Consider the following 14,729-nt stretch of genomic DNA (forward strand, 5'->3'; position numbering starts at 1 on the left):
ATAACTAAAAGGGGGAGAAAGAGATAAATTTACCATGTAGCATTCCAAATAATTTATGTAGCTACTCTGCCATTAAGGAGCAAGGGGAGCCTGACTCTCTGTTCCTTAAGTGTGGGCTGTGCTGTGACTTCCAAGTGTGGAAAGGGAGGGAAAGTAACTTTAATGGAGAAACCTGACAAACACTGCCTCAGCCAGGTGATCAAGATTAACATCAGCAGTGATAATTCATATTGATTGCATATACCCTTGATATGGTGTGTTGAGAATGGCCTCTGTGATCTTCCTCCAATCCCATTAATCCAGTTTAACCATGAGAAAAATCAGACAAACCCAGATTGATGAGCATTGTACAAAATACCTGACCAGTACTCTTGACAAATGTCAAGGTTATCAAAAACAAGTAATATCTGAGAAACTATCACAGCTAAGAGGAACATAAAGAGACATGACAACTAAATCTAATGTGGTGTCCTGGATGAGATCCTGGAATGGGAAAAGAACATCGGGTAAAAACTAAGGAAATCTGAGCAAGTGTGGACTTTAGTTAATAGGGTGTCAATATTGGCTCGTTAATTGTAACAAATATACCATACTAGTGTAAGATATTAATGATAGGAGAAATTGGCTCCTGAGTATATGGGAATTCTCTGTACTATCCTGGCAACCTTTTTATAAATCTAAAACTATTACTAAAAAATAAAGCTTTATAGATTCCATTGATTAGAAGGAAAAAATAAAGCTTTTTTAAAAAAGGAAAATACTTCTGGGTGGCACAAGTAGAATTGCTTTTACTTATCCCCCTATTGGAGTTTAAACAATTTTTTAAAAAATAAAAGCAAATTCAGATACCAAACAAACCAAAAAACTTACTGTGATGATCCTGAGAGGTTTTGAGATGATGTTGATCTCAGATTGATATTGATCATTTGGGAGACCCATAGCACCTTCCATTAATTAATTATAAATTCTTCTCATCTAATTCTGAAATGGAGAAACTGTATTTCCCATGCCCTCCAAACAAATTTGTGAAAGAGCGAAAATTTCATAGATCCTGACTGTATTTATTAGTTCATTCTCATACTGCTAATAAAGACATACCCAAGACAGGGTAATTTATAAAGGAAAGAGGTTTAATGGACTCACATTTTGGCATGGCTGGGGAGGCCTCACAATCATGGCAGAAGACAAAGGAGAAGCAGAGACACATCTTACATGGTGGCAGGCAAGAGAGCTCGTGTAAGGGACCTCCCCTTTATGAAACCATCAGATCTCATGAGACTTAACTTATTTACTGTCAGGAGAACCGCCTGGGAAAGACCTGCCCCCATGATTCAGTTACCTCCCACTTGTCCCTCCCATGACACGTAGGAATTATTCTCTAGTAAAACAATAAATTAGATCAAGGATGCTAAACTCTGTATTCACCTAATATATCAATATTTAGACTAAAAGAAAAGACTAAAAGACAAAAAGAAAAGATATCAGACCAACAGCCATAACTCAGTTCTCTTGTGTGCAACTAGGAGTAAATCCTGGAGACAAAGGAGTTGTCTTTACTTTTATTCCAAAATGAGATTTGGGTGGGGACACAACCAAACCATATCACTGACTGAGTCTTGCGCCTACCTTCTGCTTAATGCTTCTTTCTTTTTAGAAGTAGAAATATTCATGAATGAGAAAATTATAGGCACTGGACCTTCCTCTGATGCACTGAATAAAGCTTAGAGTTCGCTCTAATCACACTTGAAGGAGAATAGGTTGAAGAATGCAGGGTAATTTAGAAATGCAAGAATGCTTGTATATCCTTTTACTAAGGAGATTTTAAAAAAATCTTCAAAATAACTCTGACCACCCTTAGTGTAGAAAGTATTCTAACTCATTTTTATTCATTCTTTTAAATAAGTTACTTTCTCTTGACCTGGAGTAGGACAGTCCCAACTTCCAGTTGAATAATAATCCCCTAGAAACAATGCTTTGTTATTTCTGAAACTGGTTCACTGCTCTCCTCTTCACAGATCCATTACTACTAGTGTTTGACCTTCTGGAAGGCACAAGGTGCTCCTGAAATCATAGTTAGGACTGGGAACTGAAGGGCTGATGCAAATGTATCTTGTAAGACAGTCTGTGTTCTGTTACAAATGATCTCCATCCTGGTGTTCTTTCCTGCCCAATTCATTTATTTTTCCTAGGATCTTTGCACAGAGCAGAGCAACATAAACTCTATTACAGTCTTATCTTTTAGTGGGCTTTTGGCCAAAGGTTCAGAGCTCTAGAATTTAGAATTACTTTTTACTTCATAAAATCACAGGGTTGATGTTAGCACTTTTTTTTTCAGCCATTAATTCATCCCTTGGTCATATGTAAATAAACTAAATTTGTATGATGTAGTTGGTGGAGTGAGATGTCTGGTTTATTCAGCTTGGAAAACCTCTTTCAGAACATGGATAAACATGTATTTGTGCATTCCCATAGCTTCCGGCAAGCTCTGTAGAGAAGGTCAGAGGAATAAAAGTAAAGGCAACTCCTTTGTCCCTAGGAGTAAAAAGTAGTTGCACACAAGAGAATTGAGTTATGGCTGTTGGTCTGATATCTTTTCTTTTTGTCTTTTAGTCTTTTCTTTTAGTCTAAATATTGATATATTAGGTGAATACAGAGTTTAGCATCCTTGATCAAATTTATTGTATTACTAGAGAAGTACATTTTTACCAGTGAAAATACAGTCAAGTGTGAACATTTTAAATGCAGAAAGCCTGAGATTTTGTCCTATTCAATAAAACGGCTGAATTATAGAATACTCAAGAGATGTTGTTTTCCTTAAGAAGATATACTATAAATATTCATGCGTACTAAGCCTATATAAACATAAACTAGGCTTAGTTCAACAATAAATACTTGCAAGCTCAATGAAGACATAATGGATACAAAGATGATACCCTCAGGAAGCTTATAGTTTAGTTCTAAATTACATTACTGTATTTTCTTTCTTTTTTTTTTTTTTTTTTTAAAGAAAACAGTTTAACATCAAATGTTTCCCAGGTTTACTTTTTGCACAGTGCATACAGTTTTGGGAAAATATGTGGTTATAACACGATATTCTAGGCCAGTTATGTTGGCTCACACCTGTAATCACAGCGCTTTGAGAGGCTGAGGCGGGCGGATTGCTTGAACCCAGGAATCCGAGACAAGGCTAGGCAATATGGTGAAATCCCGTCTCTACAAAAAATCCAAAAATTAGCCTGGCTCGGTGGTGTGCCTGTAGTCCCAGCTACTCAAGAGGCTGAGGTGGGAGAATCACTTGAGCCCAGGAGGTGGAGGTTGCAATTGCCACTGCACTCCAGCCTGGGTGAAAGAGTGAGACCCTGTCTCAAAAAAACAACAACAATAAAAACAAAAGAAAACACCCCATGATAGTCCACAATTTGTTCGATGCTACTCTAGATCATCCTAAAGGAAAAAGCAATCAGTACGACACCAAGTCTTTAGAATTTCGAGGATTGGTTGATATTATCTCCCAGTAGATGAGAGAGCAGATCTTAATTTTTTTCTGTGAGCAGATTCGCTGGCTTCATCTGGGCCTTCCCTATGCTGAGTTCAATTATTGATATTTTCTTTTTAAAAAGCCACATACCTTGCTAACACGAGAAGAGGGCTGGGGGGAAAATGCCACACTTGGACAGAATGACTATAATTATCAAAACCAGAAGGCCATCAACGTTGCCTCCAATGATGGTAGGCAAAGAATGTTACTTCTCATCTTTCAGGAAGATGACAATGATCTTAGTTCGTTGGTTCTCTATATTCAGCCCCTCATATAGAGATTTGTTGAAAGGATCCACAGTTCAGTTACATATCTTGGTAACAGTTTAGAGTGACCCAACGAAATCTCTGCAGCCATGGTTACATTTTCTTTATGTGACGTGATGGCATAGCTCACTGAATGCCATTCTTCCACATGCTGAACTAAATTGATCTCATAAGTGTGCTTCTGACTTTGGATGCACAAAGTGTAGGCCTGAAATGAAAGCTATTCCTGGGATGCACTGAGCAAATAAACTGCCATAGTCATCTGCCCCCTCTCCTCTATACCACTGTATTTTAATTTAGTTTATAATAATTAAAACAGCTTGTACATTGTATTTTATTATAAATGCAATTAATGAAATTTGAGTAAATGAACCTTTAGTATTAAAAACCATCCATAATCTTTTTTTTTTTTTTTTTTTTTTGAGACGGTGCCTCACTTTTGTCGCCCAGGCTGGAGTGCATCAGTGTGATCTCAGCTCACTGCAACCTCTGCCTCTTGGGCTCTAGCAATCCTCCCACCTCAGCCTCCCAAGTAGCTGGGACTACAGTCATGCACCACCACGCCCAGCTAATTTTTGTGTTTTTTTTTTTTTTTTGTAGAGACGGGGTTTTGCCATGTTGACCAGGCTGGCCTTGAACTCCTGAGCTCAAGTGATCCACCTGCCTCAGCCTCCCAAAGTGCTGGGATTACAGGCGAGAGCTACAGTGCCTGGCTAGTCCAGAATCTTAACATTGCTATTTGTATATCTTTTTCCTTCTGCCTTCAGGGAACCCCTCAAATCACTGCTTATTACTGTGAGTTTGCTCTAACCTGCTGCCATCACCTTCTGTCGTCTGAATGAAAAAACTAATTTTTTCTTGATGACTCTAATATTGTTTGAGGGGCAATTCTTCTTTTTCTCAGCTTTTCTCATTAATGTTGTTATCTTTTATATGAAACTGAAGGATGGCCAAATCCCATTATCCAGTTATCCTGGGTCAGCTTTCTAGGTTTTACAGTGGTCCCTTGGAGGATTTTAGGAGTCCTCTATTTTAAAAATTTGGTGACATGGGGTTTGGTGTAGAAGATGCAGAGAGGCCATGGGAAGGGATTCCAGTTTGTATCCCAGAACTTGGATATATTCAGGTTGAGATCTTGTGATTGTCAAAAACTCTTGTGTATTTTGAAGGTGATTTCTGATAGTACATATTTGGTAGAATCTTACCAAGGAGGCATTTGATTTCCAACACGTTTGCTCATAGCATTATATTGCTTGCCTTGGTGATACCGTCAGTGTTCCTCCTCTGCAGGATTTTTATTTCTTTTAAATTTTTCTTTTCTTTTTTCTTTCTTTCCTTTCCCCTCTCCCTTTCCCTCTCCCCCTTCCCCTCTCCCCCTCTCCATCCCTCTTTAGGACAGCAGTGTCCTGATAAGAGTTAACACACTTGGAAGTGCTAAAGCTGTCTACACACACACACACACACACACACACACACACACACGAATGAATAAGTAGGTCTTCAGATTGAACGGTATTAAATGTAACAATATTTTCATTTATACTTTGATCCTATATTTTCTAAATTTTCAATAATAGAATATGCAGAATATAAGTTTATAATCTTCAGACTTGAATTTTTAGCCCAATACATGATGTTATTGTAGAGTAGGAATGGTATGGAAAAATGAAATCGAGAGATAATTCTCAACCTTTATTCTTAATCATTTAAAGTCAGAATTTTTGTCTCTTCCATTAAATGTCTGGCTATAACACAGATCATCATCATGTGGCAAAGGTATGTCAGACTGAGAAAGAGAGTGGCAGTTCTTTTGCGGGGCTCAGTAATTAGAGCTTACCTAAAACCCAAAATGTTGAACTAGAAAATCACTGTGGTCTCTTCTGATTCTAAAAGTTGGTGATTTTCTTGACATCACAAATTCATGCAGTTGCGTGTGTGAATAGTGAGATGTTAAACCTGTAACAAAAAGAGATAGATCTTCTTCAGTGAGATAATCAGCTTCTGGGTGGCTGAGAAGTTTTTATATGAGTAAGATCAAAAATGAGAGTCTGCTCAGCAGATTTGCAGAGAGTCTCTGATAAATTTCTTTAGTGCCATTTCAAACCCCAGGAGCTCCACATATGATGGTTTTATATTGGGCTCTGTTATGGGCATATTCTGTATCTCTACTCTCACTCTACAGATCTGTCGAAGCATGTTTTGATAAAGAGTATAGAAGTCTCAAAGATGGGTTTTAATATCTTTACCAAAGGATGGCAGACATTGACAGATGGTTTCTAAGGATAATTCCTTGCAATCAAATCTTATTTATAGTGCCAGTATATAAAATGAGTATAGGTGTGCATTATTACATTATCAATAAAAAGTAACAGTTGATTGCCACTGTCAATGGCATCTGATTTTTCTAGATCAGAATCATGTAATGTGGTAGAAGGAGCTCTTAAGTAGGATTGACAAGCCTTTATCTATCCTTCCCTCTCTGTTTTGAGACAAACTTGGGCAAGTCATTTGAGATACCTGAGAGACTGTTTTTAGAATGAATCACTTTTCTTATAATGATGGATTTTTAAAAATCATTTTAATTTATTATACAGTTGTTACATTCTGCATGGTTAATAAAGGATGACTTGCCAAGAGAAATCTTAATTTCATCAGGTTTCTAGAACAGTTTTTAAAACAGTATTGAAAACATTACTATGTTTTTATACTTCTTCACTGTGTATGAGGAAAAGTTGACCACTTGAGTGTTGTTATCAATGTACACTAAACTAGATGTACAGTTCAGGGGACATCAGCAAATATATGGACATTTGGCAGATTTCTTGAGCCAATAATTCTGGTCCTTCTCTTTTAAAAGTTCTTAGTTAGGTAACCACAGATAATTGAACCAGAGAAGTCGTCTCATGGTGTGCTAAGTAAACACAGATGAAGATAGAGCCAGCTGACTTCAGCAACTCTTCTCTGCATGGTGTGTCTCTGAGACTTACATTGAAGATGTATAATATGGGTTACTTTTACTTCAGTTTCTTGTAGTTACAGCTTCTGCATGTATCATGCCCCAGAAAAAGGTAATCATCTTCCCATTATGACATGCAGTATACAATTTATAGTCTTTTTTGTGGGGAAGGAGTTGGGGAAGAAAGTGAGTTTAATGGACCTGAGGTAATGTTTAATAACAGGATATGTAAGTTAAATTGACCAGCTGTTGTATGTCTCTGTGTTTGCTGTGATAGAATTTGGGATAGTGAGAAATTTCACACTAATTTTATTCACACTAAACAATTCTAATTGTTTCTTTTTAATAAAAAAATGTGAAATTTGCCTAATTAAGAGGCTGTCCTTTTTAAATTAAATATAAATTTGGTGTTCTTCTGGAACTCTGCTGTTTCGAGTGCTTTTTGTCCTCATTCAGTATTATTAATGCAAGACAACCTGCTTGCATGCAGCTAAGCATGGCTTCTTTCTCTTATGTATAACACAGACTGGGCAGGGTGTACAAAACTCATCTACATCCTTCTCAGAAAACTTCTGTGTAACACTGCCATGTGCTAAGCCTACGGAGGTGAGGAAGAGGGTTTTTTTTTTTTTTTTTTTAATTGATGGTTTTGGCTCAAGCTTTGGAGGGAAGAAGAAATGGTGTGGATTCTGTGAAATCACAGGATGTCTAAGTTCCAAGGGCTTTAGGAATTGCCTCATATAGTGCATCTAAATATTGCACCCCTGCCCCTCTTCCAGTCCAGACTCATCCAAGAGGATCAGCACAATTCCATTAGTAAATGAAGTCACAACTTGGGGATTGATGGGGAGAATTAATAAAAAGGGCCACAAGTGGTTCCAAGTGCTCCTGCAGTCACACACACACATACTCTGTTTAGCATCCCGAGTTCTCAGAGAAGGAAGAGGTGTGGAGAAGTTATTTGAATTTGTTAGTTCTCAGATTTTTTTTATCAGGGTAAGCAGTTTTTAAAAATTAAAGAGTGAAGAGAAAGTGATGGACATACACTTGCCAAATTTTATTCATTTGGACATTTAAAAGGAAAATCATCACCATAGAGTTATAAATAAATTATAACAAAGTAACAATATAGCATATATTTAGCTTTATGAAAAACTGATATTGTCCTTCTCATTTAACTATAAAAATTTCATCACTGGCTGGATGCTTGGTGGCTCATGCCTGTAATCCTAACACTTTGGGAGGCTGAGGATTACATGCCTGTAATCCTAGCACTTTGGGAGGCCAAGGCAGGAGGATCGCTTGAGCTCAGGAGTTCAGGACCAGTAAAGCTCCATCTCTACAAAAAATACAAAAATTTGTCCGGCATGATGGTATATTCCTGTAATCCTAGCTCTTGGGAGGCTGAGGTGGGAGGATCACTTGAGCCTAGGAGGTCGAGGCCACAGTGAGCTATGATTGTGCCACTGCACTCCAGTCTGGGTGACAGAGTGAGACTCTGTTTCAATTTAAAAAAAAAGATCACTTAGTTCGTTGCGTAGGATTTAGGAATTGCTAATCAAGTAGTTATAATTAACTTGAAGAATAATTTAACAGTATACATTTTAAATTTAAAACTATGGTATTAGCTTATATCAGCTCTAAGTGAATTCTTGCCTGATGCAAGATGTGATTCCTGCACAGCCACAGAGGGGTATTTTTAAATAATTTAGGCTCAATAAACTAAAGAAGCTTTTGGAAAATTTGAACACAACTGAGAAAGCAACCCACATCAGTTTCCGTAGGTACTCACAAAGCTGGGTGGTGGTGTACATTGGTTATATTATTTACAAATACAATTTTTGTGAGACTGTGGAGGGGATAACTTGAAATCTTGAAGAATGATTTAGGGCCTTGTTACCCAAAGTCTGATCCAGTGACTAGCTACATTAATAGCACTTGGGAGCTGCAGGCCTCACCCCAGACCTGCTGGATCAGAACCTGCATTTTAACAAGATCCCCAGGTGATTCACATGCATAGCAGGTTTAAGATACTGATTTAGAGTACCTTTCTGAAAACAAGGGTTTCAATTAGGTAACTTTCACATAGCCTTTGCCTTATCTAATTAACAAGTGTTCCAAAACCAGGATTATTAGAATAAATAGGTTGTTTAGAATAGCAATTAAGACTAGCCTTTAAAAAAGGTAGTATAGAAAGGCCTTGAGACCTGCATTAATGATAATATAGCTTATAATTAGCTTATCAATTAAATATGCATGGGTGTATCTAAAGAGCTTGAAAACTGTTTTTAAGGTTTTTCTTTTCTATCTTGATTTTATATTTAGGAAAACCCAGGTAAACTCACAAATAGAGGAACATTTTTTTAAGCAGGAAAATATGTAACAATTTTTGGACCAAATGCTTAAGAAGTGAGAATTTTGAAATGGAAACAAAAGTTGGAATCTGTCTTAGAAGTAATCTACTCCACCCCTTCTCTCCCAGCAGTTTGAGTGCTCTATTTAAAGCTAGAATTTTGAGCATGAGAACGCCACTGTGGACAACAGAGAGATTTTCTCTCTCTCTCACCTCTTCTCTTTCTCTCCTTCTATCTCCCCCTCCACCACCATCTCTCTCATCTTCTTCCCTTTGTCCCCACCCCATTGCTTTTTTCTTTCTGCTTTTCCTCTTCCCTATCCTTACGCAGGATTGTTTTACTGTTAGCCAGGTTAAGTTTAAGCTTCTTGAGGACTTTAGTACTGAAAGACAATGGCTCACTTTTAAGACCTAGTTGAAGGGTACAGATTTAGATTTGTTCAGTGTGCTGTGATCTGTAAAAAAAAAAATCACAATGGGATTTCTACTAATGGATATGTAAATATATAATCATTCCTTTTATGCTTACATCCAGGGTTTAATTAATCCTTTGGTAATTAAGAATCCCTTCAAAGTTTGCTTGTGAGCATGTTGTTCCGACCAGCTATTAGCTCCTATACTAAAATTGGTTGCCTTGCAGACCTGTGTTATCAGCAATAAGTACCTCAAAAGTCACTCAGGAGGAAAACCGAATGGAAGACCTGAGCAGAGGGAATCTTCATTGTATACCTTTTTGTGCCTTTTGAATTGAGCCCTTTGAGTATATTATTAATCAAATAAATAGTTAAATAAAATTTAAAGAGAAAACTTTCTAAACTTTTTCACTATGAGTGTGTGATCTCTGATGCCAGGTACTGTTTTGTGGAAGGGGAGAAAATACTAGGTTTCGGTAGCATCTTAACAAGTGATAAATGCTTTTGGCTTTATTTCTCACTGACATCTTGTACTTTTGGTGGTGTATTTCTTCTTTCTACTGACCAGCAAGTAAGTTCCAAAATACTGCTGAATATCAGGTTAGAAGAGAGCCAGTGTTTATTTCCCACCCTGCAGTCTTCAGTGTAAATATCTGAAAATGGTTATATTGGGAGAGACAAAAAGATCTTCCAAATCTCTCTTATACATCTGTTAGTCTACAAGAGCTTGCCAAAACTGTATTCTGAACTTTTACAGGATCCTGCTATAACCCAGCATACGTAGCCACCATCCAGATTTTGTTTTAAAAGTAGGTGTGGTTTAATTTATATTGAAGGAGGTTTCCCAGGAAGTTCCTGGGCCAGATTAGGTCTCCTCCTTCATCTTAAACTCCAATAGAAATACAGAAACCTCTCTGCTTTGATCTGAATATGTTTTAAGAGACAATGTTATGACTGGTGGTTACCGTTGCATTTTAAGTTATAAACAGTATGTAGCCACTTGCCAGAATTAACAAATAGGTTAGAGTTACATTACATTCTTTTGAATCTGAAATTGATATTTTATCACTTGTTTTGGCCTTTTTGCTGAAATGAGAATTTGTGGACGGTGGGGGCGCAAGAGAAAAAAAATGTTGGTTCCATGTCTGTCAGGTAACTGGCAGAGTTAAATTCCTATGGCATATTTCTGGTCGCAAAAACATCACTAAATGTCTAAATAAAGACCAAAACACTTCTAACATTGAATATTGACATAAATGTGAACTGTACATATATTTAAGACAGAAACTAAGCATAAGATAATATTTACCCAGTTATTCCAGCTCAGGGTGCCAGGTGAGAACCAGCCCTGGACAGGGCACCATCCCATTGCAGGGCGCACTCACAGTCACTCATTCTGGAACCGTTTAGACTCATCAATGAACCTAGTAGCATGCATAGCTTTGGGATGTGGGAAGAGTACGCAGAAAAAAAACAGGTGTGCATGGGGAGAAGGTGTGAACCATATAGACAGTGGCCTCAGTTGGGAGTTAATTTTTTTCCCCCCTTACCATCCTTCTAATGAAATGATGTTGAAGGAAACAATGTTATTTGAGGAGCCATTGTACAGGACTTTAACTGGGATTTTGAAAGTTTATATCTAATACTGTCATTTTGATTAGATTAATTCAGGTTTGGTGATATGTTGCTTGCTTTTGTCTTCAGCTGTTAAGTCTTTTCATGCCCTGGTCTATGACAAACATGGACCTGTTTTCTGTCACTATCATTTTGCTTTTTCGCCCCCAACCTTTTTTTTTTTTTTTTTCGAGACAGGATCTTGCTCTGTCACCCAGGCTGGAGTGCAATGGCGCAATCTCGGCTCACTGCAACCTCCGCCTCACGGGTTCAAGCAATTCTCTTGCCTCAGCCTCCCGAGTAGCTGGGATTACAGGCGCCTGCCACCATGCCTGGCTAATTTTTTGTATTTTTAGTAGAGATGGGGTTTCACCATGTTGGCCAGGTTGGTCTCGAACTCCTGACCTCAGGTGATCCACCCACCTCGGCCTCCCAGAGTGCTGGGATTACAGGTTTGAGCCACTGCACCCGGCCCAACTTTTTTTTTTTTTTTTTTTTTTTTTTTAAGAGATGAGGACTCACTGTGTTGCACAGCCTGGTCTTGAACTCTTGGGCCCAAGTGATCCTCGCACCTCAGCGTCTCAAGTAGCTGGCACTTACAGGTGCATGCCAATGACTGGCTCATTTTGCTTTTTCTAAAAATTCATATTAATGGATGTATACAGTTGTGTCTGGCTTGTTTCAATTCGCATAATACGTTTGGGACTCATTCATGTTGTTTTCATGTAGTTTGTTCCTTTTCATTGCTTTCCATTGCATAAATTTACCACAGTTTGTTGAGCTGATGGATATTTGGGTTATTTCCAGTATTGGAGTATTTTAAGTTGCTGTAGACCTTTGAGTACAGGTCTTTGTATGAATGTATGCTTTTATTTTCTTGCATAAATACACACAGTAGAATTTTGGGGTTGTATGATAAAGTACAGCAGCTGTATGCTTAACTTTATAAGAAACTGCCAAACTGTTTTCCAGAGTGGCCGTACCGTTTTACATTCCCATCAGTAGTATATGAGAGTTCCAGTTGCTCCATATCCTTGCCAACACCTGGTGTTGTCAGTCTTTAAAAAATTTTGGTCATTCCACTGAGTGTGGAATGTAGTTTTAATTTGTATTTTTAATTTTAATTTGTAGTTTTAATTTGCATTTCCTTTTGGTTTGTGGATTTGTACTTTGTGGCATTTATGCTAAAAGTACCAAGGAGGAAGAAGGTTGTTTTTTTCTTCAGATTGTTATCATCTTGGTTTGTAACTTGTATGTTCTCAGAACATTATTTGATTCTCCACAATCAGTAGCACAATTAATTTTATATTAATTGGTTTTGTAGTTGTCCAGAACTCTATTACACTTAAAACATGATCAAATACTATAAATTATTATATCATTTATGATCACACCTGATCAATTAAGAGGATTCGGGGAAGGTAAAACTTTATGTAAATCTTTGGAAAATGGTTTTAACCTGTTTCTCAGCTAATTAAAGAATACGTAGCTATATTTCTTGTCATTCTTTTTTTGGAAACTATAATATGAAAGTTCAAAATATAAAAAAGATACTTAAAATTAGACATGTTATAGTACTTTGAAACAAATTCTGTAATAGTATTCAGAATTGAGATGTTTAGCACACACTGCGTCAGTTATGTTAAATGGTGGGGATGGGGTGTGGCAGGCAGTAGTGGAATGTAGAATGCTGCTGTATGCTGTGTAATGTAAGCATCTCCGTTCCTAGTGGAGAAGTTGCATCGTGTTCTCAAGAAGCACAGAGGGAGACATTTGGTAAAGTACCAAGTAGTTGAATGAAATACAGTACATAGCAGATAAATTTTGTATATACTAACAAATCAGTAGCTATATTTGATATCCTGGGTAGCCGTATTTGATATCCAAACTATTAACACTTCATTACCCTGAAGAGCTTCCTCCTTTCTTTTTGATAGTGTTTTTTTTTTTTTTTTTTTTTGAGACGGAGTCGTGCACTGTCACCCAGGCTGGAGTGCAGTGGCACGATCTTGGCTCACTGCAACCTCCGCCTCCCGGGTTCAAGGGATTCTTCTGCCTCAGCTTCCCGAGTAGCTGGGACTACAGGTGCGTGCCACCACGCCTGGCTAATTTTTGTTTTTAGTAGAGACTGGGCTTCACCATATTGGTCAGGCTGATCTTGAACTCCTGACCTCGTGATCCAGCCACCTCGGCCTTCCAAAGTGCTGCAATTACAGGTGTGAGCCGCCATGCCTGGCTGATAGTAATTTTTAATCTTTATGTGATGAGGTGTGCAGGTCCAGAAATCGTAACATGAATGGCAGTTAAAGGCCTTTGAGAAAGTAGGGGAGGGTGATGGATGCATCAGCCTCGGCCACCCTCTAGTGGCTGCTCTGACCATATTGCAACTTCAATTGATCCTCTAAGTGTACATCAGGAGGGGGAATGGCTGAGGGGCTTGTTGTTTTTTACACAAAATTCTTTTTTGTATTATAAAGTAAAACATCTGGAGTAATCTAGAGGAATAACTTCAGTAAGGAGTTACCTTAAATATCAACATTGGTTATCTGGGTACTAGGATTATGGATGATTTTATTTTCATAATTATACTTGAGTGTATTTTCTAAATTTTACGTAGTCAACTTTTTGTTCTAAGTCAGAGAAACAGAAAGGAAGACTCACTGATCACCTCTGTGTGCCAGACACTGTTATATATATCATTCCTAATTCCTAATACACGAATTTGAGTTACATTGATTAGTATATACAAAATTTATGTCCTGTATTTTCAACTTCACTTGGGGCTTTAATGGAACACTATCATTCGCTTACATTTTTGTGGCACAGACTTCTTGCTGATGTTGTTTACCAGAATGTCCTTTGATTCTACTTCAGTCTTGCCTAGTAAAGTCATCTTTCTCCCTTAATGAATATCTCACCTTCTTTCGGGACCACTCACCAGTCTGTGAATCTTCAAAACAAATACATTCCATGTTCTTATTCATGTTGACATATGTTTGATATAGTACATACTGCCGTCTGTTGTAGTTATTTGTGTGTATTGCCTATTTCCTAGCTTTGCATCCTACAGCCCCAGAACAACACATAGAAAGCACACAGTATTTGCCTAAAACCATATATTGAAAGCTTCTACCTGCCTCAGTTTGTGATGTAATGGTATTTGACTTATTTTAATCAGTTGCTTGGCATTGTAGCACATTTTCCTAGAACCAGTATTTCAAATGGTGTGTAGGTGCCTAAGCCCTAAAATACTGGTTTTAAAACTTAGCCACACATTTAAAAACTGGAGAGTTAAAAAAAAAAAACAAAACAAAAAACCTCCGATGTCCAGGTTACACCTCATACATGTGGAATCAAAGTATTTGGAATGGAAGCCAGGTATCAGTATTTAAAAAAAAGATACCCCATGTTATTTGGATGTTCAGCAAAAGTTAATGAACCACTACCCTATTTAATCTATACTGCATGGGTACTAAAGTTAAACTCCTGACATTTAAAGTTTTGCTTTTGGGGAAAATACTTTTCTCAAGCCAGATGCAAGAGGTTTTGATGGCATAAGACCTACAGATAACTAACAGGCTTATTTAAG

The 14,729-nt window shown here is 37.6% G+C and overlaps 1 protein-coding gene across 6 annotated transcripts in view; it reads left to right on the top strand.

Annotated features, from left to right (window-relative positions):
- Positions 1 to 14,729, top strand: part of ZFAND3 (zinc finger AN1-type containing 3) — a 335,462-nt gene that overhangs the window by 180,235 nt on the left and 140,498 nt on the right. For 2 of the 6 annotated variants that reach the window (XM_063812421.1, XM_063812423.1), the window contains exon 3: positions 4,405 to 4,599. The exons of the other annotated variants lie outside the window; for them this stretch is intronic. In XM_063812421.1, coding sequence (XP_063668491.1) covers positions 4,405 to 4,599 — 195 coding nt within the window. The remainder of the gene's footprint in view (positions 1 to 4,404; positions 4,600 to 14,729) is intronic. 6 annotated transcript variants of the gene reach the window in all.

This window comes from Pan troglodytes, chromosome 5, assembly GCF_028858775.2.
Source record: "Pan troglodytes isolate AG18354 chromosome 5, NHGRI_mPanTro3-v2.0_pri, whole genome shotgun sequence".
In the NCBI taxonomy this organism is placed as follows: domain Eukaryota; kingdom Metazoa; phylum Chordata; class Mammalia; order Primates; family Hominidae; genus Pan; species Pan troglodytes.